General features: G+C 57.0%; 1 protein-coding gene across 1 annotated transcript; it reads left to right on the forward strand.

The window, feature by feature from the left end:
* The first annotated feature begins 7,077 nt into the window (after positions 1 to 7,077).
* Positions 7,078 to 23,785, forward strand: LAD1 (ladinin 1). Its single transcript, XM_045983181.1, has 10 exons — positions 7,078 to 7,428; positions 16,680 to 16,817; positions 18,108 to 18,939; positions 19,437 to 19,541; positions 20,372 to 20,415; positions 21,738 to 21,810; positions 21,917 to 22,054; positions 22,391 to 22,477; positions 22,750 to 22,824; positions 23,147 to 23,785. Exons 1-10 carry the CDS (start codon positions 7,391 to 7,393, stop codon positions 23,150 to 23,152), a joined length of 1,536 nt encoding a protein of 511 aa, XP_045839137.1. The 5' UTR covers positions 7,078 to 7,390; the 3' UTR covers positions 23,153 to 23,785.
* Positions 23,786 to 25,889: the final 2,104 nt, after the last annotated feature.

Raw genomic sequence — 25,889 nt, forward strand, 5'->3', positions numbered from 1 at the left:
CTGGCCTGGATCCAAAGCATGGTTTCCTTGCTCTGCCCTTTGAGAGAGCCGGGCCCCAATTTCCAAAGCCAAATCTCAGTTAAACCTCAGTTCCACCAGTCGACTATTAACCTGGGGCCCTGGCAGACTGGGCTCTCCACCCTGCCCTACAAAGGCGGGAGACCAGCCCCAGGCCTGACTCAAAGCAAACACCTGGGCGCCCAGAGCCCATGGGGCCAACTCAACACACCCAAGGCGAGGGCCCTCTGGGAAAGGGCCAACGGACCTGCATGGAGGCTTCCTGGAAAGCGCCATCTCGTCCTTCCTGTCTCCCGGCAGGGCTAGACCTAATCCATCCCCTGGGTGGGCAGAGCAAGGGCAAAGGCGCCAAACGCTTCCTGAGAGCGAAGACCCGGGAGCGGCCTGGGTGAGGGAGGAGGTGGGCTCCATCACGGGGCCGCTTCTTGGGGGAGAGCAACCTTTGGGAGGGGGCTGCTCGTGGAGTCATAGCCGTGAACAGGGCCTGGGTGGGAGGCACGGTATCTTGGAGAGCCATGATTCTACTTCTTTTCACGTGGAGGCCCAAGACCGGACCGGATACAGGGGCAGCTAAGCCGGGAGCTGGGCCTCCCACCGAACACAGCTCCCACTGGCAGCCCGCTGAGTATACGCCGGGTGCCACACTTCACACCCTCACATTTCACCCTCACGATGCCCCTCTGAGAGAGAAGCACAGAGAGGTCACCGCCTTCCCTCCCATGGTCACACAGCCAGTGGGTGGAGGGGCCAGGATTCAACCCAGGCAGTCAGAGTCCATATGCTTAGTCACTATTTCAGTAATAATAAAAATGATGCTCAATGCTTTATCAGAATTATATCATTATATTCTCACAAAATGTTAAGAAGTAGATACTCTTTTTTTAAAAAAAGATTTATTTATTTGCGAGAGAGAGAGAGAGAGAAAGAGAGAGAGAGCAGGCGCGTAGGGGGAGGGGCAGAGGAAGAGGGAGAAAGAGAGAGAATCCCCAGGCTGACTTCCCAGATCAGGGCAGAGCCCAGCTGGGGGGTGGGGGGTGGCTTGATCCCAGGACCCTGAGATCATGCATGACCTGAGCTGAAAACAAAAGTCAGCCACTCAACCGACTGAGCCCCCCACGTACTCCAAGAAGGAGACACTCTTATCTCGGATTGCTGAAAGAGCACCGGGAGGCTGGGAGACATGAATTAGAACCGGCATTGTAGGGTTTGATAGCTGCGTGCCAGCAGCTGGAGCCTAGGTCAGTCTGCCTCTGGGGTTGTCCTTTCCTGGAGCCAGACCTGCCACAGAGAGCCCAACCAGCCCCTATCCTGAAGAGACACAGCTGGGGGTCAGGAGCCCTGCTCATGCAGCTGAGGAATTCCAATATCCCCACCCAAAGGGAAAACATTCAAAGGAGATGCAAATGGCACCCAGCTGAGCAAAGGTGAGGTCTTCCTCCAACACCAGGGCCAGAAGTAGGGGTGGTGGAGGGATGACGGATTTCCTGGGACGCCTGTGGTGGGCAGGAGATGGACTTCCTCCCTCCTTGGCAGGAATGCCCAGTGCTGAACGCCACCTGCTACCCCCTGCCTGTCCCAGAGTCCTCAGGGTGCCCGCTGCTGCCTCTCCCTTCCCACCAGGTCCTTGTCTTCATGAGGGGGGAGGTAGGAGGCTGGGCCCCTGTCTGTCTGGAGCCCACCCCCAGCAGGGCGATCAGGACAGGCCCAGTGTCCAGGGCTGCCAGGGCTAAAGGGCCTGCGAAGGGAGGGAGCAGAGTTAAACATTAGCCCCAGAGGCCCCCCACGAAGTGAGTCAGACTCCCCGCAGGGATCTGGGCTGGGCAGCCAGGGTTGGGGGGGCAGTTTTGTTCCAGCTGGGTGATCAAGCTACTGAAAACTGGGACAGGTTGCTGGGACCCGTGCAGTCTCCTCTCCTGACTGCATGGGGCTCTCTCCTCAGAAATCCCCAAAGCTTGCCAGCCGAGGCTCCTTCACTGGCGCTGAGGAACAAGGGGCTCCTCGGACGCCCAAGACATACTCCTAAGCTGGTCTGTGGGTTTCCTGAGGCCGAGCAACGTGAGTCTCTATAACCCCAGGGCTCTGGCACCAGAAAACTATGGTCAATGTCTGCAGACCCAGGGAGGGCAAGTGACTTGTTCAAGGTCACAGACATAACTGGGAGGACAACACAGGTCCCTGGACCCCCAGTCTCCTGAAAAAACTCAATGTGGGCTGAGTTTGGTATCTCAGCCAGAGGCAGAGTTCTGGTGACCCCCCGAGCAGATGGCCCACCGCTGATCCGGCTCAGCACACATCTGGCTCCAGGGGAGGGAGTCATTGTTTCTTAAAGTTCTTACTTTGCAAAATAAAATGTTATCAACACCATTTGGGTTTTCGTATTTAAAAAATATTAGTTGGTGAAAACCCAAAGCCTGGGAACCACTGGGTATTTTAGGGTATGAGTGGGATTACCTCATTTATTTGTTTTCTGCCTTTGCCAAGAATCATCAGGCATGGCTCAGTTGCTCAGTGGGTACACAGGAATGGGAATAAAACTGAACTGTCAGGGTGTGATTTACAAACCTGCTACTCTGGGGCCAGTGTCCCCACTCTGGCTTCTTTGGAGAAGGAGAAGCTGACTTATGAGCTATGTAGATAGGGGTGGGGGGTGGATTCCAGAGCCCGAGGTCAGTTCTGGGAGGAGAGACACGCCCCTCTCCCCCACTACTGGCTGGGAAGTCTTGACAACCCTTGCCCTTGACCAGGGAATTCCCCCTGTGATCAGCCCTATCTCCAGGGATTGTCCTTGGAGGAAGCAACCAGCACACGCTTGTGGTTTTTAATGCGTGTACAGTTGAAGAGCAATAAAATGAACATCCTTATCCCGAGCACTCATGTTAAGAACGAGGGTGTTGTAAATGCTTTCGCAGGCCCTTCCTCTCCGCAGAGGTCCGGAGTCCTCAGGTCTGCATTTAATATGCTCTTGGTTCTCTTTCTAGCGCTGCTCTGTATTTATGAACTCCTAAACAAGACTTTGTCTACCTTTGCATTTTCGGGGTAAGCCTGACATAAAAGCATGCTTCCTGCTTTTTCCCCCTCCAGGTGAAGGGGTGAAAGTCACCCCTGTTGCTGTGACATGACAAAAATACCATCGCTTATTCACCCATTTTCCGATGAACAGACATGAAGGTGGTTTCCAGAATTTTGCCGCCGTAAAGAGTGCTGCTTGGAATATTCATGAGCCTCTTTTCTGCTCTGGTCAAGAGCTTCTTTTCCCCGGAGCGCAATTGCTAGGACGTCCGGAACCATATCTTCCCCTTTGCCAGATTGTTCCTCGTGCACCCCTTCCAGCAACCGTGGTAGCTGCTGTTGATCCATATCCTGTTTTTGCCATATCTAGGAGGCCAAGCGATGCTTAGAACCCCCTTCCCCATCTCAGCTTCTCCCAGACCCTGCTCCCAATGTTATATTCAGCAGGGATTTTGGCCCATCTGGGTTTTCCTGTTCTTCCCACCTACTAGGCGTAGAGTAAGGCATTTGCTCTCAAGACACTCACAAGGGCACCTGGGTGGCTCAGTTGGTTAAGCCACTGCCTTCAGCTCAGGTCGTGATCCCAGAGTCCTGGGATCTAGTCCCACATCAGGCTCCCTGCTCCATGAGGAGTCTGCTCCCTCTGACCTTCTCCCCTCTCATGCTCTCTCTCACTGTCTCTCTCTCAAATAAATAAATAAAATATTAAAAAAAAAAAAGACACTCACGAGATACACAGGGAGTCAGCCCAGGGGCTCAGATATCTGGAACATTAATATGTCCCTCAGCCTGTCCTCCAGAATCCCTCCCTCCTCCAACCCGCTCTGCATTTCCCCACTGGGTGCTCCGGAAAACAGGCAAAGCTGTCTTCTGAGCACCCATACTCCCACATCCCACCATCTGTTGGACAGCTCCTCTAGGCTTTCTTCATGGACCTTAAATTCTTACGAGTAGAGGTCAGGGACGCAGCTGACCATCTCACCATGCACGGAGACAGTCCTCACAACAAGGAAGGATCACGTCCAAAATGTCAGTCACACTGAGGCTGAAGAACCCCTAGTGCTTTAAAGTCACCGTCCTCCCCAAATTGCTTCTTCCTCCTGCTGCCCTGTCTCATCAAGGAAGGGCACTTGCCTTCACCCAGCCCCTCAGCCTAGGGAGATGGGAGTCCCAGGGCTCGGTCTTCCTTCCTGCCCACAATCCGTTGAATCAGTCCTGACAATTCAACTTTCCAAAGCTCTTGCCAACACCTCTCTTCTCCCCTTTCCTGGCTGCCCTTGCTCAAGCCCCCTTCATTTCTTTGGTGGACTATACAAAATTACCACCCGCCCCCCCCCCCCCCCAGCATGGCCTCCCACTTCCAATTTGACCTCTAGTCATGCTGCCTCCAGAGCTGTCTGTCCGGTCTATGACGCTTCCTATTCAAAGGCCATTAACCCTCCCTTTTTGTTCAAGTTCCACATATGCTATGGTGAAAAGGTAATACCTGAGCCAAACACAGGGTCCTCGCTATCTGTCCCCCCTCTTTCCCTTCAGCCTCGGAAGGTACTCCACACCTCAGGCACATGAGTCTTCTCTCCCTCCACGAACACCTCCCACTGTTGTCCCTCTGTCTTGGTTGATGCTGGGTCCAGAAGCCGGGTGCTTGGCTGCCGTTTCTGATGGCTGAATTCCACTTAACCTCCAAAGCCCAACCCTGATGCTCCTTCCTCTTTAAGACTTCCCGATCCCTCCATTAGAGTTAATCCCTCCTGGTGACATAATTTCAATTTTTATCAGTCTGTCTGGAATGAGGCTTGGGTGTGTGTCTCCATTGCTGGAGTGGGAAGGTCTGGAGGTCAGGAGCCGAGGCCTTACCATTTTTGTGTCCCTGAAGTCAAAGCCACTTGGCTGATTGTCGTGGGTAGAATTCTGGTTCCCAAAAAGATACGTTTCATCCTAACCCCTGGTACCCAAGAGTCTGACCTTACCGGCAACTAGGGTCTTTGCAGATGTAATCAGGTTAAAATGAGGTATGTCTATCTGACTGCATTTGGTGGGCCTTGTGTAATGACTGATGTTTTTCTAAGAAGAGGGGAATTTGGACATGGAGACACAGGGAGAAGTCCTTGTGACGGCAGAGGCGGAGCTTGGAATAACGCAACTGTAAGCCAGGGAACTCGGAATGGCCAGTAACCACCAGAAGCTAGGAAGAAGCAAGGAACGATTTGCTTCTCCCCTAGAGCCTGTGGAGGCAGCGTCTCTGCCCACAGCTTGAACTTGAACTTCTAGCCTCCAGAAATACATTTCTGTTGTTTAAAGCTACTCATTTGTGGCACTTTGCTACAAAGCTCCAGGAGACTGTCGCATGGACAGCACCAAGCACAGCACCTGGCACATGGAAAAAGCTTAGTAAATCTGTAATGCCTGCCCTCAAAGAACTTTGGGGGCTTTAATATGCACTTCATTTACTTTTCCTTACTTCTAGAATCATCCACATACCAACCTTCCTTGTCATTGGGTTTTTATATCCATAGAGAGGCTGCCGGATTTTGGACTTAGAGTGACTTGACTGTCCCCTGGCTTCAGGAAGTGTCCCTAGAAGGACCAGGCATCACATGACTAGTAGGAGTATTTTTCTTCCTAAGTTGAGGTGCCTCTACTGACAAACCTTGGAAAGAACATTCCCTAGGTCCCCAGGGAGACAGCAGCCTCCCTCTCCCTCTGCCTACTACTCCCCTGTGTTGTGCTCTCTTTCTCTCTGTCAGATGAATAAATAAAATCTTAAAAAAAAAAAAAAAAAGGAACAAAAAACTTTCTGGGGCCCTTGTCAACCTTAACACTGCTCATCCCAGTGCCGCCAACACTCAATGATTGACTCATTTGATCCCCACAGTCTGGAAGGAAGCAAAGTATCATTATTTCCACTACATAGATGAGGAAACAAAAGTGATTTGTCCCAAATCATATGGCACCTAAATGGCAGAATCCGAACTCAAAGTCACATCTTCAGGCTCCCAGTCCAGCCTTCATTCCTTAAACCTCACTTCTCACCGCCTAGGCCAAGAAGAAAGGCTCCCTGGAGGAGGGGGGCCTTTTGGGAAAGGAGATCCCTTCACTGTGTGTCCGTGTTTCCAGGCTTCTGCTCAGCAGGGGGCTTCTCATCCCAGTGAGCTCTCAGAGCTGGAGGGCACCCTGGAGACCATCAGTCCTGCATCAGGGCCAAAGGGAGGCCAGGCTAGGGAGCAAGGCGGGAGTGCGGGCAGTTCTGTCTGGCCTCCTTCTCCTCCTCCCGGTGCCTGGGGCTGCATCTCATCCCTCTCAGAGCAGGAGCTGCTGCGGCTGACCTTGCAGTTCTGGTCCCTCAGAGGAGATAAGATTCTCTGCACTCAGTGACAGGCCGTCCCTTAGCCCATCCGAGACTGGTTCCTGGGTAGAAAGCCCCTGGCCCCCACCAGCCCAGCTGCACACGTGAAGGGAGCCAGGTGGTGCTGGTGTTGCCTGAGAGGCCTTCAGAATTCAGTCCCGGTTATCCGTGCTCATTCCTCCCAGGGGAAAAGCTGAGCTTCCTCTGCTCCGTTACACGGCCTGCCGCGCCTGCCCAAAGACCAGTGTCAGCAAAGCCAGGACAGTGCCTTCCACATCGCTGTGTTTTCAGAACTGTGGGCCCTCAAGTGTTTGCTGACCTTTATCTAAGGCTCTCATCTGGGGAGAGGCTGGCTTCGCACGGGGGCGCGTTTTGTAGTTTTATTTGCGGCACAGAGAAAGCACTGCCCGGCTCCTCTCCTGGGGCCTCTTAGGGGCGGGGGGCCGGGCAGGGGGCTGCAGGCCGGGAGGCTCTCGACGCCCCGGATTCCGGATGACGGTACCTGCTCCCATTCTCCCGCTCGGCTTCCGCTCTTGGGTTGCTCAGGGCTAAGTCGCTTTACCCGCAGCGAGCTCGGCCCGACCCCGATCGTCGGGTCCCCGCCCGCCGCCCCCCTCCCGGCACTGCGGCTGGCCCCCGGCGAGAGGAGACGGCCCAGCGCCAAGCTGGTCCAACTGGTTCTGAGCAGGAAGTCCCCCGCCCTCGCCGCCGGCGGCCGATCGACCCCGCGCGGGCCCGGGAATCCGTCGGTCCGTCCGGGGGCCCTGCCCGACAGCTAGCCGGCGCTCGCGGGCTCGCGGTGGGGCCCGCAGGGGCGGAGATCAATGCGGCTGGGCGCGGGCAGCCCACAGCCCCGAGGCCGCTCGGGCGGCGGGTGCGAGCGCGGCCGGCCGGGCGGGCTGAGATAAGCGGCCATGTGACCTTACCTGGGCCGGGCGGCGGGGGAGGGGCGCGCAGGTGAGGCGGCGGCCGCCTGGCCCTGCACGCGCACTCGGCGGCCGCGGGCTCGGCGGCGGCATGGCTGGCGGCAGGAAGGACTGGTCCGCGCTGTCCAGGTGAGCGCCGCGGCCGTCCCGGCAGCCGCATCGGGCTCCTCTCTGCCTCCGCGGCGTCTGCCCCCTTCCGCTCCCGGAGCCGGGCTCCGAGCCTGGGTCCTGCTCTCCTGCTGCTCCTCAAGTCGGGACGTCGGGGCGGGGGTGCGTGCGGGGAGGGGGGCAGCCACTGGGGCCAAACTGGGGAACTCATAGGTGACAGGGCCCGGGGTGGGGGGGGGCTTTCTCGCTCCCCCACGGTTTCCTTTCCTCCCCTCCGGAACTGAGGCCACACACAGGGTGCTTGTCCCCGGCCTGGAGAGCCCCCCCCCCACATGACCCCCTGTAGGGTGGCGGGGACATTTGGGGGGACTGTGGAGGTGTTCAAGAGTTACCGCCAAGCCTACCCCCGCTGCCACTTTCTCTCGTAGGGACTAGGAGAGCTGGCCTCTGGGGGGGGTGTCCCTCAGCCGCTCTTGGGGCCGAGGGGTGGGGACACCACTCTCTTTGGAGGATCAGAAGAATGGGGATCAGTGAATAGAGACCACTGGGCAACAGAACCTTTTCCCACTCATAAGGCTCAGATTCTGAGTGTGGCATTTTGGGGTGGTGTCTGGACTCGGTGACCTCAAGATAGTTGCTGTCCCCCTCTGTGCTTCAGTCCTTTTTTGCTTTTTGGTTTTTGTTGGCTAGTCTCTCTGAGGGTCAGGACACTGGGTGTCTTATCCCTGTCCGCTGGACATCCTGTCAGGGTTAGATAAGACTGGGATGTTGGGGGGGTTGTCCTGGAGGCAGCACCCCTCACTGTGGACGGTGACCCCTGGTGACTCCTCTTGGAGATACCCTGCACCTCCCCTTGGAAGTATTCATGCCAGCGTCTTCGTCTCGCTGTCCCTGCCATCCGCACCCATCTTGCCCTTGAAGAAACTGAGGCCCGGGTAGTAGCTCCGAGCTGGATTCTCTCAGCAGGGGCAGACCAGCACCCTCCCCAGGCCTTCCCCATGAATGTGGCTTTAAGGCATTCTCCAGTGTTCTAGGATCTCCTTCCCCTCCCTCCAGAAGGGCTCTAGAGCTTCTCTAGTGTCTCAGGCTCATCCTTCCCAGGGCTGGGGGGGCCACCTCCTCAGACCCTCAGGACCTCCCATTGCTCTGAAGCACCGTTGCCTAGTAACCCCCCATGTGGGGGGAGGGCAAGGGCTCTAGAGAGGGGATAAGGTGAGCCCCGAGAATGGAAGGAACTTTGTGCCCTGGGAGAAGGAACCTAGACTACCCCAGAGGTTGGACACACCCCAGGGAAGGTCCGTGCTGAGGGTGGGGTTTGGGGGTCCAGACCTTGGACTCTGCACGTGGGTCAGTGTGCATGGGGGTTGATGTGGGAGTGTCTTTGCTCCTAGCTGTGGGCATAGCTGTGCCTGCGGACGTGTGCTTGCATGGGTGCGTGCAGGTGGACGTGTGGGCGAGCATGTTTATGGCCCATGTGGTGTGGAGACGTCTGTGTGGGTAGATGCTTATGTTGCTGAATTTGGGCCGTAGAAGGCTGAGTATGTTTGGTGTGAATGTTTATTGAAGACCTCGGTATAGTGTATTGGGTGAAAAATGCAAACCACACGCTCCTTCGGCAGGAGCTCACCGACTGGTGGGATGTGTGTGGTTTTGTGTCTGAGAGCGTGCCTGGATACGTATAGGGTGTGTGTGTGGTGGGTGGGCGGCTGGAGCACGGGAGCTTTAAAAATGGGAGCACGGTCTGGTCTTAGCTTGTCCACTGCTCAGATGGACGTGGGGCTGCTGGGGTGGGGCTGCGTTCCCACGGGATGTCCAGGGTAAGTGCCAGGCACACCCTGGGGAACCAGTCCTGCCACTGGAGCCCCTGGCCTGCCCTCCCTGCCAGCCCCAGCCCTCGCAGAGCCCTGTGGGCAGACACAGCGGCTGCCAACAGCCCTTCTGAGGAGGCACCTGGAGCAGGGGACCGCTCCCGCTCTGCTCCCCGGCTGAACAAGCCTCGGCGGGCAGGAGGGAAAGGGCTGTGAGTCACTGTCAACCGAGTCTCCCAGGCTGGGGAGGACTGTGATGAGGGTGTGACCGGTGTGGCTCCAGGCAGGGTCCAGGTGGGAGCGGAGGGCCAGCCTGCCACCCATCCTTGGCGTATAGTAGACATACAGAGGCTCCAGCCCTGGGACGGGGGCGGTTGTGCGCTGGCTGGCAGGGTGCCTTGCTCAATGGCCTTGTCCTTTCCTCGCTGGGCTGGTGGGGTGACGGGTGAGGCTGGGCTGGGCCTGTCTGCAGGGGGTGAGGGGTGGGTCTGAGGGTGCCTGGGACTGAGCCACCAGTGGTTAATGATTTCCCGGCCGCCTGGGCCTGGAGCAGCCCTCCCACCTCCCAGCTTGGCTCTCCGTCCTCCCCCGACACCTCTCCCTAACCCATTAGGGCTGAAAGGGACTTTAGTGACGCTGCATGGTGACCCTTCCTTGTGTAGAAGGGCAGCCTGAGACCTGTTTTCCCGAGGGGTTGAAGACTGGCCCAAGGTCATACAGCCTGTCAAGCTGCTGTCTGCTCTTTCCTTCAAAGAGTTGCCAATCCTGCTCCTTGAGGCCCAGGGTTCCACTGATGTTTCTGGGGCCGCCTTCCCACCCTTCCCCTACTGTAACCAGAGCAGCTGAGCCTTGATCTGTTTTTCAGAGCTTGGTTTGAGGTATCCCGCAGGGAGGTTCCTCCTTAGATCTAACTTCTCTCTGTTCAGCAGCTGATAGCAGTGGCGTGAGTGCAGTACTGGGGAGGATAGTGGCCCAACAGGGAGGCGAAGAGAGGGATGTTGTCCCCGGATGAAGGCCAGGAGGTGGAGGAAGGGATTGTCAGGAAGGAGGGAGTGGTGGGGTGGCTGCCTAGGGCCTCACCTGGGACTCCCAGGTGGTGGGACCCAGGTTCCATCCTGGGCCTGGCTCTGGTCAGCGTGTTGGCCACAGGCTTCCCCAAACCTCTGTTCTCCCAGGCTGCGCCGTGAGCTCTGGCTTGCCCTGGGCTGGGGAATCCCACGCAGTCAGAGGCCCTCCCAGGCTCTTCTGCGCCTTCCTCTGAGCATACACTGATGGGCTGTGGTGAAGGTGGGGCCTCACTCTGGCTTAGGGGCAGCCCTCCTTGGACCTCTTTTCTGGCATCTGGTATTGTGGTTAAGGGTACGGGCTTTTGAGAAGCTGACCTGGGATGGAATCTCACTTTTTGCTTTTGATTAGTTGTGCTATCTTGGGAAAGTTGTCCACCCCAGTGACCTTCCATTTCCTCATTAGGGAAATGGGGGTAGCACCACCTTACCTCACGGGGTCGTTGTGATGTTTAATGTCCGTGTTATTTATAAAGTACTCAGAACAGGACCTGGCATTATAGTAAGCATGTAGGTGTTAGTACGGTCATTTCTTGATTCCTTTCTTTATTGACTTATTATTATTTATCATATTCAACAAATACTTGTGTGCTACTGAATGTTAAGCACTGTTCTAACGCCCTTACGTATCATATATATTTATTTATTTTTAAGATTTTATTTATTTATTTGACAGACAGAGATCACAAATAGGCAGAGAGGCAGGCAGAGAGAGAGAAGGAAGCAGGCTCCCTGCCCAGCAGAGAGCCGGATGCGGGGGGTGGGGGCTCGATCCCAGGACTCTGGGATCATGATCTGAGCTGAAGGCAGAGGCTTTAATCCACTGAACCACCCAGGCGCCCCTATCATATATTTATTATGGGGGTTTCAACAGCTGCACCTGCTGAGGTCCCTCCTGGAGACTGACCCTTGCCCCCTGCTCCCAGTTCTGTCCATTTCCTCATCTTATAAGCAAGAGTTATTGGCAGTAACCTTTCTTCCCCGACCCCGGGTGTGGTGGTGGTCAAGGTGGTGGGGGTGAGTGATTCCTGTTCTGCTAGGGGTTGAAGGCAGCCCCATGATTGTGGAAGAGCTGGGGAGTGAACTGTGGGGTCCTGGCATAAAACTGGTGGGCCTGCAGGGACACCTGGGTCCCACCTCCTGCAGTTCCAGCCCTGAAGACCTCTTAGGGCTAGGGCTGGCCTGGGGAGCGAATGAGGCGGGGGGGGGGGGGGGGGGGGTGAGTCATTTCCGAGGAGACCAGGCTCTGGCAGATCACTCTCCATATATGGCTGCCCTGGAGATAAACAAATAAGCTGCTTCCCCCCAGAGCTGAGAGGAGTGTGTGTGGGAACGGGGTTGCTCAGGACGGAGGAATCCTGGAGGCTCCAGCCCAGCCCAGCTGGGTGTGGTCAGGAGAAAGGAGTTTCCAGCTTTATGGGGGCCCTTTCCCCCGTGGTTGGATCCCTCAACCTCAGAGGTCAAGAGCTGGCCCTGAACTAGACATAGGGGGCGAGAGTAAGTCCAGAGGAGAGCTGAAAACACGGCCTCAGATGGAAGCCAGCTGAAGCTGGTGTTTATTTCCAAGTGTGATGGAGAAGGGCTCCGGTCAGAGCCCCATTAGCCTTGATCACAGAAGTAATTAATTAATTTAAAGATTTTATTTATTTATTAGAGAGAGAGAGCACAAGCAGGGGGAGCGGCAGAGGCAGAGGGAGAAGCAGACTCCCCACTAAGCAAGGAGCCCAATGCAGGACTCAGTCCTGGGAACCTGGGATCATGACCTGAGCCAAAGGCAGAGGCTTAACCGACTGAGTCACCCAGGCGTCCCTGGCCACAGAGTTTAAACATGATTCTCATGGGCCTTCTGAGCCCTGTGAGCTCTGTGTATTTGAAGATGGGTCATTGATTCACTCCCTCATTCACCCACACGAACTGATGATCGCTTATGAGCCAGCACAGCTGAGGAGGGGCCACACATCAGAGCCTGGCTTGGAACAGATGGGCACGTTGTCTCTGGGGGAGCTCAGGATTTGTCCCCCCTTCATGCTTGTCCTCATTAAGACAGAGGTTTCGTGAAACCCAGGGAGGAGAAGAGCCCTCCCGTCTGAAAGTTGATAGTCACATTGGTTCCTTCCACAGTCGCTGGCACTTGCGTGCGAGGTGCCATGGTGGATGCTGGAGATGAGAGACGCCCTCTCCTGTGGTCTCTCTCCCTGCAGGACCACATCTTCACACTTTGTTTTCAGATGTCTCATACCTTCTCCATTCTCCTTCATCTGCCCGTCTTTATTTTTTATTTCTTTATTTTTTTAAGATTTTATTTATTTATTTGATGGGAGAGAGGTCACAAATAGGCAGAGAGGCAGGCAGAGGGGTGGGGAAAGCAGGCTCCCCACTGAGCAGAGAGCCTGATGTGGGGCTCGATCCCAGGACCCTGAGATCATGACCTGAGCCGAAGGCAGAGGCTTAACCCACTGAGCCACCCAGGCACCCCCATTTGCCCATATTTAAAAAGAAAACAAAACTTGATATGTGTCTATTGTATATAAATTATACCATTCCTTGAGTCCACATTGCACTGTAGCTACTGTCCCATTTCTTTTGCTTTTCTTTCTCCAAAGACCTGTTGGTCCTCACTGGTTCCTCCTCCCACCATTCTCCCTTTGCTAGTCCAGCCTGGCTCTGGCCCCAGCCCTCGAGCTGCTGTCCCAGGGACCAGCACCACTGTGCTCACTACTACAAGAGGTCTTGGACAGGACCTTGTTCCTCCCTCCAGGTTCACACTCTGCCCTGGCTTTCCTCCGGTCTCCCTGGCTCAGGGCCTTGGTGTCCTTTGCACCTATGTCCTCTCTCACCCTGAACAGCCAGAAAGGGAGCTTTTCCTCCCCCCACCCCCACTGACAGCTGACGTCTCCCCAAACTGCCTCCCCCCTCCACCATCTTTCCCATTTCACTAACAGCACCAGGAATTGCTCAGGTCAAAACTCTAGGAGTTTTCCTTCTTTCTTCTCTTAGTCTCTGCCTTCATCCACATCCAGCCCATCTGCAAGTCCCCTTGGCTCTATCTTCAAGATGTGTCCCCTGTCCATCCCTCTTTCCTTCTCTGTGTCACCACCACAGTTCAGGCCAGCAAAGCTCTCACCTGGGCCATGACAGGAGCCTCCTGACAGGGACCCCTGTATCCTCTCTCCCCCTGCCACCCTCAATTCTTCCTCCATCAGTGGCCAGAGAGATTAAATAATAACAGGAACAAATTCTGTCATGTCGCTCCTCCATGTAAAGCTATCCAGTGGCTCTCTGGCACACTTGAATAAAACCCAGACCCTTTCTCTGGTCCACGAGGCCCTTTCCTCTGGCCTCTCCTCACTGTCTAAGCTCCCTGTGGGCCTCACTGGGGCTCCGGCTCCTCCTTGCCCTCAACACCCAGCTGTCACACCCAGTGCTTTACACGTGCTGTGCCCTCCTCCCGGGACACCCTGCTACCAGATCCAGCTCCTCAGAGCTCTCAGCGAGGCTGCCCCTCCCCGTCACCTTACCCCTTACCTGGTTCTGTTGTCCTCGTGTCACTTCCTGACATTGTTTGGTTCAGGCGCTCATTTCCTGGCTCACTGACCACACCCCCCTCCACTCCCAACCCCTGCACTCAGCGCTCCCGACAGGGTGGGGGTGGGGTGGGGGGGTGGGGAAGAGCCTGCCAGCCTCCTCTGCTGCAACCCCATCCCTGGGACTACGTCTGGCACGTAGTCGGTGCTCAAAAAATACTTGTTCGCTGAATGTTGGATCGACGTGATGTTGGGCTTAGAAAAACAGATCGGAGCCATTGTGCGGTGTGTCCTCTACATTTGAGGAAGGAAAACTGCGAAGAGGAAAGCCAGGGATGTCCACAAGGGCGGGGGGAGTAGGCGGCCTTATGAGAGGCTGCCTGCAGAACCTTTTCTTGGAGGCTCCAGAGATGCACTTCATATGCACTTCTGTCTGTGGAATCCATGGGTTTGCATGATGATTTTTTTTCAGAAACATGTCTCTTCCTTAACTTGAGGCTTGGTTGCCGGCGATATCCCACAGGAGGGGGAGAGGCGCAGGAGGATGGGCTGGGCCGCAGGACAGGCTGGGAGAGCAGGTTTGACACCTGATGGTGGCAGAGGGAAGGCCCGAAACAGCAACTCTGGGAGGGAAGAGGCCTTTTCCAGACACTGCCTTTCTGTAGGGCCCCAGGTAGTGCTGGGGGAGTCCCAGGAAGGCTCCGGAGAGGCTTGCTCTGCTGACTCTCCTGGTGTGCTACTGGCTACCCAGACTTTGTCCTGGCGTGCTGGGTGAAGCACGTCCTCCTGCCCAACAAACCTCCCATGTCTGTCCTCAGGCTTGGCGGGGCCCTCCCTCCCACCCGGCCTGCCAGTTCCTCCCCAGCCTCCTGTCGCCGCCATGGAAATCCTGTTCACCCACCAGGATCCAGCCCAGGGTCAGTCTCGTCTGTGAGACTTTCTGGATAATTTTGGTTTACAGTAATCATTCCCTCTCCTGCAGAGCAATGTCTGTGCTTTGGTTGAGGGACTTATTGGGGGACATGCTATTGTTTCTTGGTAGATAGAGATATCTTTAGGGGAGGGACTCTGCCTTGTTCTGTGAACCTCCCCCCAACCCCCACCCAGTCCTGACTTGCTGGTCCATTGCTGTTGCTCAGCAATGATGTATTTGGTCTTTGGTTGGGATGGAAGGATGGGTGGACGGAAGGTGGGGTGGGCTGGCAGTGAGGCGGGTGGGAGGATGGTAGGGCAGGTAGCTAAAGATGATTGGTGGGGAGCGCCTGGGTGGCTCAGTCGGTTGAACATCTGACTCTTGGTTTCAGCTCAGGTCACGGTCTCAGGATCATGGGATTGAGCCCCGAGTTGGGCTTCCTGCTCAGTATAGAGTCCGCTTGGCCCTCTCCTTCCCCCTTTGCCCTTTCCCCTCCTTGCTTGCTTGTAGTCTCTCTCAAAAAGTAAATCTTAAAAAAAAAAAAAAGATGATTAGACAGGGAAATGAGGGGTGACTGAGTTGACAGGTGTTTGGATAGACAGGTGGCTGGGTGGATAGGTAGCGGGTGAGGAAGGAGATGGGCAGGTGGGTGACTGGTTGCGAGAGTGCCCGACTGGTCCTGTAAATGCAGAGTGACAGTGGCGGGGTCGGGGGGACAGGAACCCAAAGTAGAGTATACAGAGTCCCCCAGCTCCCTGACAAGTGAAAGCTGGTTCTAGGACGTGAGAGAGACTCAAAGAGCTCCTGAGAAGGGAGGCTGATACTGGAATCTTTTCTAGGTGTAGCTGGTCTTTTTTGTGGGGCTTCCCCCTCTGAACAGCTGAGAAACCATGGGTTGTGGGGAAACTCAGGTTTTTCTGTGATTGTCCATTGATGGATGTTATCTAAGAATCCAAAAAGAAAAAGGAACTTGTCAAGTGTATCTGTCTCCTTCAGACAGAACCATGCCCATCCTCTAATGTTCATAGCCACCCTCAGAGAGGGAGGCCCCGCATTCCTGCTCTGGATTCTAGAGTGAGGTCTAACCCAGTGGTTGTCATCAGCAGTGGTTTTGATGCCCGCCGTCCCCCTCCCCCCCACCGAGGGACATGGCAAAGTGAGAGGACATTTTTGGTTGTCACGACTTGGGGGGCTGGTGCTGAGACATCAAGTGGGTAGATGTCAGGGTGCTGTTCAACCCCTATAATCCAGCACAGCCCCCGTACATGGAGTTACCTGGCCGAGATGTTAGTGATGCGCGGGATGAGAAACCCTGGTCCAATCCAAATCCTTTCAGTATCTTTAGCTGAAATTTAATACATATGTAATGTGAACCACAGATGCGAACCACATTTAAAATAGTCCATTAAAAAAAAAAAGATTTTATTTATTTGCAAGAAAGAAAGAAGTTAAGTACAAATGGGAGGAGCGGCAGAGGCAGAAGGAGAAGCAGGGTCCCCACTAAGCAGGGAGCCTGATGTGGGGCACCCATCCCAGGACTGTGGGATCGTGACCTGAGCTGAAGGCAGACACTTAACCGACCGAGCCACCCAGGCACATCTAAAATTGTCAATTTTTCTACAGACGACATACTAAGACAGTAAAAAGAAACAGGTGATCGATTTTAACATATCTCACTTCCCCAGTATATCCCAAACATCATCATTTTAATGTGTGGTCAATATGCAGGATTATAAACGAGACATTTTAGAGTCTGTTCTTCGTATCAGGTCTTGGGGATGCTTGTGTCTCTTACAGCACGTGCCGGTTCCAGCGCCCCAGAGCCCCCACACACAGCCCAGGCCGCGTGGGTGTTTGCTGTCTGCCCCCAGCGCCGCAGGGGTCTGGCTCGGGACTGGGGATCTGGGGGTCCGGGGGTCTGGCCTGGGCTGCACTGATTGTCTCCCCCCTCCCTGCCCCGCAGCCTGGCCAGGCAGTGGACCCTCGAGGATGAGGAGGAGCAGGAGCGCGAGCGCAGGCGGCGGCACCGGAACCTGAGCTCCACCACGGACGACGAGGCTCCCAAGCCTGCCCAGAATGGAGACACGCCGGCTGCCCTGAGGTGCTCGGGTCAGGGGGGTCGCGAGGGGCTGGTTCCCTGTCCCAGGGGGCCAGGATGGACGTAGCTGCCCCTGACAGACCACGTATGGCAGGTTTGGCCTGCCTGGTGAATGTGACCTAGGGTCTGAAGATAAGCTCCCCGGGTCCTCTCCCTCCCGGGACTGCGCTCCGTGCACCAGCCTCCGGCCTCCTTGGAAGCAGAACCCCTTCTGTGGGTTCATACCATCCCTGACGCTTTGCTGGACAGAATCAGTTCTTCCAGTGTCTCTGAGCCAGAGGCCGCATTAACCGACTCTGCAGCCGCAGAAATGCCACAAAGACATGTTAGATACAATGGCCACTTGCTGAGATGGCTTACCCAGGGAGTGGCGGGGTCAGCTTTTCCTCTGGCTCTCTCAGGCCCTGTGGCTTAACCCTTTCCACCACCCACGCTGCCTCCCTGTCCCCCAGCCATGATTGGCTCCTGAGGGGAGGGACACGGGGGCAACTCTCACTGTCTGGATTGTAGGGCTGTGAGGGACAGCAGGTCCCCCGTGTGCCGGGGCGGTGGTGGGCACTCACCAGGAAGGAGTCTCATTCTGCCCAACAAGCCTGGCTTGCAGATTGGGAAGCTGAGGCCCAGTGAATTAACTTTGCCCCAAACCACAGGAAGGTGAGGGAGGAAAAGGATCTCCGTTGGCTGGAGGCCAAGGGCTAGATACGTTTTGGACTGTCTCCTCATGTTGCTCTTGTTTCCTTGGGTCCCTGAGGGAAGGACAACCGGGTCGCGCCCCGGGCTGCCCCAGAGCCATGGCTGCCGCATGATTACCAGGAGTGCAGGATGGCCTGTCGGAAGCTCCGGGTTCTACTCCCCAGTTCCTCGGCTCGTTATCTGGGTGACCTTTGACCAGTCTCTGGTCTTGATCTAAGCCCTAAGGAGCGAACTCCGCTTGTATTCCCTTTGAGCGGCAAGGCTCAGCATGGGGCCTCACACCTATAAAGTAGTTGTTGCGTGTTTGTTGATTGGGTCTGAGTACAGAATAGTTGGACCTTATAGAGGTTTATAGCAGTTTTTGAAAGCATGGTGTGCTTTGTTCAGAGGACTTCCTGGAAACCCCATATGTAAAGCAGGTGAAAGTCATCCTTACTTAAGGGATAGTTGGGGGGCAGGGGAGGCCAGGGCTCTCTTTCCTCACACCCTCTCTGGCAGCCCTGGAAGCTTCTCCATTGGGTCAGGTCACCCCAGGGTCTCTCCCACCTCTGATATCCTCTGATTCTTACCTCCCACGGCTTCTCCCATCTTCTGGCCTAGACTGCCGAGCGTGGAGGAAGCAGAGGCGCCCAAGCCACGAACCTCGGTCTCCAGAGATGAGGATGAGGACGTCCAGGCCCTCCTCAGGACCCGGCAGGAGCGAAGGCAGAGGCGGCAGGCAGTGGAGGCTGCACGGGCCCCCAGCCCGCTGGAGACAGAGGAGGGAACGGACGGCTCTGGCCCAGGGCAGGCCAAGCAGCAGCCTCTCGTGCCCAAGAAGGAGGTGGAGCCGCCGCCTCCGCGGAGACTGAGCCGGGAGCGGCGCGGCCCCTGGGCCAAGGAGGAAGAGAGCTCGGAGGCCCAAGAGTCCGAAGGTGGGAAGGAGGCGTCAGAGAAGCCCGTGGTCTCAGAGAAGCCCCCCGCTCCAGGGAAGACATTAGTACTTGGAAAGAGACTGGTCTCGGAGGAAACCTCCATCTCAGGGAAGGCCTTGGGTCCTGAGAAAACATCTGTGTCAGAGAAAAGAGCCGTCTCAGAGAAGAAGTCAATTCTAGAAAAAACAAGTGTGTGGGAGAAGCCGCCAGCCCCAGGGAAGACATCAGACTCGGAAAGGAGAACAGTTTCTGAGAAAGCATCGCTCTTCGAGAAGTCTCTGGTGTCAGAGAAGACCCTGGCCACCGAGACAAAGCTGGCCCCAAAGAGGGCAACCGCCCCACGGCAGCCTCAGGCAGGGGAGCAGCTGGCCTCTGGGGGAAGCCAGCACATCCCCACCATGGGGCAGAGTGGAAAGGCCCTCCCCGAGAAGACCCCCCCATCCTCGGCCAAGCTGAGGGAGCAGGGGGCGCCGGACCCTCCGGCTGCGACTTCCCGCCTCCCGCCCATCACGTTGCAGGTTGGCAGTGCCCCTGCCCCTCCCAGCCCTGCACGTGCCCCTCTCGTCCTGCGTCAGGTGGTCTCTGGCTCCCTTGCTGTTTCCTGTCCTCTCACCATGAGGCCAGCTTGGGCCATTTCCTTTCTCCCTGCCTGCTTCTGGTCCCTGTCAGAGTAGACACTAACGCAGGGCAGGCGGCTGGCAGCTGAAAAGGGCATCAGCTGTGTGACAGAGACCATCTGCCACTCTGCACCCCGTCCTCATCCAGGGCCTGGATTTCAGGACCTCAGCAGCCTTTCGGGAAGCCTCAGGTCCTTCCAGAAGTTCTGCTGGAAAGCTCTGTCTGGTGGCCTGGCCCCACAGAGCTGTACTCACCAGCCCCACAGCAGAGGCGGGGGGGCGGGAGGAAGCTTCCTCCTGCAGTTCCTGGGACAGGCCGGGCCACACAGGGTTCCCATGGCGGCTTGGGCTTTGGGCTACCCACACCTCCTGTGTGACACTCCCCCCACTCCATCCAGGTGAAAATCCCCAGCAATGAGGAAGAGCTGGACACACTCTCGCCCACCCAGCCCACCTACAGCAGCTCCCTCAAACGCTCCAGCCCCAGGACCATCTCCTTTCGGGTGAGAGCCCAGGGCGCCTTTGTCTCCAGTCCACTGGAGGGCCAGCCAGGGAAATCAGCATGTATTACAGTATCCGGGCCTTGGGTTAGATACCGAGCGGATCCTTTGGATAGAGGAGGGTTTTGGATTCCCATGGGTGGCCAAGAGACGATGACTTGGATTAACTGAAGGAGAGCAGGTTCCTGACCCAGGGGGCAGGCATGGATGAGATGAGCAGCCCCACCTAGTGGGCAAGGCCAGAGCTGCAGTAAGAGGGCACCAGGTGGGTTCAGTGGCAGGGGCCCCCAAGCCCACCTTCATCAGCTCCTGATCTCACCCACGAGGCTGGCGTGGGGTAGGGGCTGAGAACAGTGGGGCTCTCCTAGAGCTCCCTGCTCTGCCTGTGCTCCCTTACTACAAGTTGTACAAACTGGGGACTCTCATCTCACCTTTTGGTATTTACTCTTGGTTCCTTGGTTCACCGGGTGGTTCATTGATTTTGACTGACTGTGCTTTGTGCCCCTATGTGTGCCAGGCCCTGGGGAGGAAGCTGGAGGCCTGGTGTTGATCAGGGCTGGTCCCCGCCGGGCAGGGCTCATGGGCAGTGGGGAGGCAGGTGGGAAGACAGGTGGTTGAGGTGGTGGTGGGGTGGGGCACAGGAGGGGCTTCTGACCCAGTCTGGTGGGTGGGGGCAGGTGTCTCCCAGACAAGAGGAAGGCCTTTAATGGAGGTTTAGTTGGGGGTTGGGGGAGGAGGAGGGAGAAGTATTTGGAGAGCTGAGCCCTTTCCTTGTGGAGGGCTCTGGCCTCCTTGGGATTCTCACTCATCAGAGCCTTTCCTTCTTCTTTCAGATGAGCCCCAGGAAAGACAACGCAGAAACAACCTTAACTCGCAGGTCAGGGGCCGAGCGGCTCTGGCTTTGTCTGATCTGGCTACGTTCAGCCTGTGTGTGCTGAGCGCCAGCCGCCTGTCTTCCCAGGCGGGGGCCACGGGGTATCTGAGGGGAAGGTGCCGTCCTCGGCCAGGGCTCCAGATCCTGCAAGGAACTTAGACTGACACAAGTGACGGAGGCCCAAGGAGATGGAACAGGGAAGGAAGGGATCAGGGAGAGCTTCTTGGAGGAGGCAGGCTTGGGTGGGGCTCTGAAGGTAGAGGAAGTTGGGGTGGCGAGGGGGGAGGCCGGCCTCGGAGGAGGGGGACTATGAAGAGTGCAGGGAAGGGGAAGCCCCTGCTTTAGCGGGCCTGATGCAGGGGGGGAAGGGGGTTGCTGGGAATCCGCATGTTCCCTGAACATCCCCGTGCCCCATAATTTTGATGCAAGTCGTTTAAGGACTGTGTTTGGAAGAAAAGAAACAGAAACAGGGTCTGAGAAGCAGTTGTCCTTATGCGTTAGGAATTACACGCACTTGTGCTGTGTCCTTCTGCCCCTCCACATTTGCGGAGGCCGGCTGTCCCGGGTGAGGCCTGGGGTGACGGTGGCGGCAAGGGGTCCACAGACGAGTGAGACATGGCAGCTCCCATCGGACCAGTAAACACGCAGGAGCCCCCAGCAGGGTGGTGTAGGGATAGGAACGTGGTCCCGGAGTGGCTGCAGCAGCCCAGCCTGCGGGAGGCAGAGGACACGTCCCAGAGCAGTTGACTTCCGAGTGGGACTTGAAACAGAGGGCCTGGCACAAGTAAAGGCCCAGAGGGTGAAAAGCCTGAGGTATCTGGTCACGTGGCACAGAAGCCCATGGAGAAAGGGGTTGGAGCGGGGCGGGGAGGGGGAACGCTGGTGTCAGAAGGGGAGGCAGGGACCAGAGCGCGAAAGCCATGTATGCTGTGCCAGGGAGTTTGGTCCCTGCCCTGCGGCCCAACAGGTTGGAGCTGGAAGGACAGAGTGGGCTTTGAGGTGGGTGGGATGGTCTGGCGGCAGGAGGGGGAGAGCTTGGGGTGGCGGGGAAGGTGGGGCGGGAGATGGACGTACAAGATGGGGGAGGAATGGCCGATACTCCTGCTCCTGGGGGCGTCCTGCTGAGTGGGCGGTTTCTAGGGAGGTGAGGAAAGTCCCTGGACTTCTCTAGTAGATTTCCGCCTTGGCCAAGCCACTGGAGTCTCATTCAGTGAGGGAGGCCGTCTTCCCTTTGTCCAGAGGGTGGGTGGGCACTGCTCAGGCTCTGGGCAGGCTGAGGGCAGAGGTGTCACTGGTCTGTCCTGTCCTGCCCTCCCGTCCTGCAGCGCCAGCATGAGGCTCCCGGCTGGCACAGTCAAGTTAGGGGAGAAGCTGGAGCGATACCACACAGCGATCCAGGTGGGCAGGGCTCTTGCAGAGGGACCTCGGGACCTGACGGGCCTGCTGGGTGGGGGTCTGGGCACCTCACCTTCGAGGGTCAGCCGTCTGTGTTCTCTGTTTCCAGAGATCGGAATCAGTCAAGTGTCCCGGCTCGTCCCGCACTGAGTTCTTTGTGGCTCCCGTGGGTGTAGCCAGCAAGCGCCACCTCTTTGAGAAGGAGCTGGTAGGCCAGAGCCGAGCAGAACCAGCCTCCAGCCGGAAGGTGAGGGGCTCGGGCCCAGCCAGGTGTCTTTAGGCTGATTAGGCCTGAGGCCTCCGGATGCAGAACCAGACCCTGGCCATACTAGAAAGCTCCGTTTTCATGTGTGTTTCGGCAGAACCCGCCGTTGACTCGAGTTGTCATTCAGGAGCCCGTCTCCTTAGCGGTGCACAGCACTCCCTGCTGTGGTGGCGGTGGGTGGGGGCCTTCCCGGGTATATGTGGCCCTGCTGAGTGGATATGGGAGTGAGGCAGAACAGTGTCCTTGTGCCGGGGCATCGCAAAATGCTGTGATGTTGCTGGCGGCCGCAGGCCCTGAGATGCAGGCCTTTCTTTTCAGGAAAACCTGAGGCTCTCAGGGGTTGTGACATCCAAGCTCAACCTGTGGATCAGCAGGACCCAGGAGTCTGGAGATCAGGACCCGCAGGTACATTGTCCCTCCTGGAGATCTTGGGCTGTGGGCCTTTTGTGTTAGAATTACCTGGGTCAGAGAAGGGGCAGCCCTGAGGGAAATGGAGACGTTCCAGGAAGGGAGACCATGTGGAGTGGGGAGAGCTAAGCCTGTCACCAGGAGGCAGAAGAGAGGAGGGGTGGGTCTGGGGTCTTCCCTCTCAGGAAGGGGGGGGGGGCCTGGGGATCCTAACTCCCTCCATAGTCAGCCTTATTCCACCCCCCTCCCCCCATGATGTCCCCAAACAGGACCCACGGAAAGAGTCGGTGGCCGCCAAGAGGACCCAGTGGGGAAAGAAAGGAGACTCCTCCCTGGATGTCGAGGTGAGGGGCAGAGAGGGCCTGGCCCTGGGGAGACTCTGCCCCCCACTCCCACCCCTCCAACTGCATAGTCCTGGTACCCAGAACGTCCAAGTTCTGCCGTCAGGCTGGTTTGACCCAACTTCGAGATTACGGGTGGAACCCCTGAGCTGTCTTCTCTTTCCCGCAGCTCTGCAAAGCCCCACCCCCTTCAACAAGCAGGTTTGGGACTTCTGACCAGTACGGGTGTGGGCCTTGGGCCAAGGGATGCCTTCCTGTCCAGAGACCCCCTCCCCCCCAGCCCTAGGAGCCTCCTCGCCTTTTCTGACAGACCTCTGCCCCACAGGTGTGATGCGCCGGGCCAGGACACACCCGCAAGTCTGCATCTCGGGGGCCCTCCCTCAGGCCAGGCCCTGCCGCCAGCAGCCCCCCGTCTCTCACCGCCCCTGCTCCCTTTCTGCCTCTGGACCTGGGGCCAGGAGTGTTTGGGAGACTCAAGCCAACTCCTTCCCAGTCTAGCTTCTGGGGGTGGGTGTGCCCTCCCCCCTTCTCGTCCCATGGCAGGCACAGCGGGTCCTGGGACCCGGTGTCAGCACCCTGTGGCCTCCATGTCCTGTCCGGAGGGGGCTTCCAGGCCCTGCTCCCTGGCAGGGGCAGGGCGGTGCTGTCTCCCGGGAACTCTCTGCGATCTGCTTCTCGCGGGTGCCTCCACATGCCTATGATGTCTCTCCCTCACTGAGGCCCGGAGCTGAGCACCTCAGTCCCTGGGGCCTGCCTCCAGCTTGCTGAGACTGTCCGGGAGCTGCCCGGTGTCTTCCGTGTGCCCCGTCTCCCCGCCTTGTCTGCCTCTCACTTCACTTCCTTGGCCAGGAACTTGGTGCCATTTTGTGCACCCCTTCACCCCCTCTCTGGAGAAGCTGTTCTCAGGAAAGCGCTGATAAACTCCTTCACTCTCAGGCGTGACCAATAAGACCTTAAAAATGGATTCCTGCCTGGAGGATTTACTTTCCAGTGGGTTCGTCTACAGGATGTGAGGAGGATTGTTGTGACTGGATTGTGTGTGTGGGGTCACTCGTCATTCTCCCTGCAGTCCCCTCTTGTCCTCACACTGAGGTGGGCTGACACCCTATCCAGCATAGTGACTTGGTGGGGGGGCGGGGGGGGCGGAACTGCCACGTACAGTGCCACGCTTGCCGCCACGCTTCCCCAGCAGGGTCTCCCAACAGCCCGTCCTCCCCTCCGCCGAGGTCGTGGCCCCTGTGAGCTTGGGGAACGCTGAGCTTTCTGAGAATCTAGGACAGACCAAGCTCAGTCAGAGTGGTGCCCTGTCAAGCCCCTTAATGCTGTAATTAAAAAAGATGTATGTATGTGTGTGTGTGTACACACATGTATATGTATTACAGATACTTACGTAGTCTCTATACACATACTACGCATAGGTACTCCATACTACACACACATATCTATATATCTATATCTGTATTTTTTTCCCCATTTGAACTTGATTAGAACTCTTCCTAACTGCTCGGGTTTTACGCAGAACAAGCCGGGGAGCAGGGGAGAAGACGTGCAGAACCCTGTCCTCTTCCACTTTGTCCCCTGTCCCCAGGCCATACCTGGGAAACCCCAGGGTTTCTCAGAACACCGCCCTTCAGGGCATCACCAGGCCTTAGTTCCAAGCTCGTGGGCGCCGACATAGCCAGCCAGGGATTGCCAGCCTTGTCCCAGCCTCTGTGTGAGTGAGGGCTCCAGTCTTGGGTCCTTTGGTCCAGGGGACAGAAGGCCCTCAGGGCCCCATCCCTACAGACCTCCGGGGAACCCCAGGCTGGCCCGTCTACAGCTGGTGGTTCTGCTGTGGCTGGTCCTGTGTCTGCACTGAGCTAGGGAGAGTGGGACTTGGAGGCCCTGCCCTGTACCCTACTAATTCCCCCAAAGGCTGGAGTTCTTGCAAGAGCTCTGCCTCCAGAATTTGAGGACAAAACCAGGGGTGGGGGGAGGGGTGTGATGAGCATTACCCAGAAACTCAAAGGACCTGCTGGGAGCTCAGGGTTCAAACAAGGACCTGGGTTTTGGGATGTGCATGTTCTAAACTTCGGCGAGTTCCCTGGCAGGTGAGTTTGTTCTGCTGGTAGAATTGTCCTCACGTGGACCTTTCTTGGGAGAGGCTCCCAGAAACCCTCCTCCAGAATGGAGGCCTGGTGGGGGGACCGAGGGGGGCTGGCTTGGGCCTCGTGTCTGAGAGGTCCTGGCAGCTGCTTCCTCGGGGTGTTGAAACCCTTCATACCCACACAGCGTCCCCGGGGTAACCATCAAGGACAGGGTGCGGGGCAGAGTGTCGGGAGACATAACCCCATGACTCTCTGTCCTTTGCATTCATGCCTCCCCACCCCCCCAACACCAAAGAGTAGTTGACCTCATTCCTGGCAGGGGGACAGACACCCAACAAGGAGACAACTATGTGCCCAAGATGATTTCAGTGGGTGACAGGCGTGAGGACAAGAGTGCAACACGCTGATTCCAGGGTGGCTAAGTGAACAGGGGAGGACTCTTGGGGGAGGTGACACGGAGCGTCCTCTGGAGACACAGCAGGTCCCCCTACCCATATACCCACGGCTCTGCCTGGCCTGCTCTCCTGCCCTAGTGTCCTTGGGGCCCCACGTAGGACGTGCTCTCTTGTGGGTCCTTGACGCTGCAAGCAGTGTTCAGTTTATGCTGCTTCCAGTATAACTCCAGGTAAGCACCATCTCCATCTCTTCGTTTCCTCTTCCCTTCCTCCGTTAGCTGGAGGAGGGAGCTCTGTATCTGTTTGCAAGGACCGGGCACCCACGACAGCCTGGGAGCAGCCCTGCCGTGTCACGGTGTGGCTGCTGGAAAGTGGCCTTTCTCCCTGTCTGCCTGCCCCCAGCTTCTCTGAATTAAATCCCTGCTTTGGAACACTTAGTAAAAGCCTCACATGGTCCACGAGTGCCAAGAATCTACTGGATTTTTTTCCGGGGGCCTTTGGTGATTCACGTGCCCAGGTACCTCTCCCAGGCATCTGTGCAAACAAATCATGTCCTCTTGGAAAGATTGTTGGGTTTATGAGGAAC

The sequence above is a fragment of the Meles meles genome, chromosome 17 (assembly GCF_922984935.1).
Source record: "Meles meles chromosome 17, mMelMel3.1 paternal haplotype, whole genome shotgun sequence".
NCBI classification, from domain to species: domain Eukaryota; kingdom Metazoa; phylum Chordata; class Mammalia; order Carnivora; family Mustelidae; genus Meles; species Meles meles.

What these genes read in the sequence shown, in the direction of transcription:
- LAD1 (XM_045983181.1), top strand. Translation starts at nt 7,391, where the DNA reads ATGGCTGGCGGCAGGAAGGACTGGTCCGCGCTGTCCAG. An exon ending in GACTGGTCCGCGCTGTCCAG is followed by an intron (nt 7,429 to 16,679) that starts GTGAGCGCCGCG and finishes CCTGCCCCGCAG; the next exon opens with CCTGGCCAGGCAGTGGACCC. An exon ending in AACCAGCCTCCAGCCGGAAG is followed by an intron (nt 22,055 to 22,390) that starts GTGAGGGGCTCG and finishes CTTTCTTTTCAG; the next exon opens with GAAAACCTGAGGCTCTCAGG.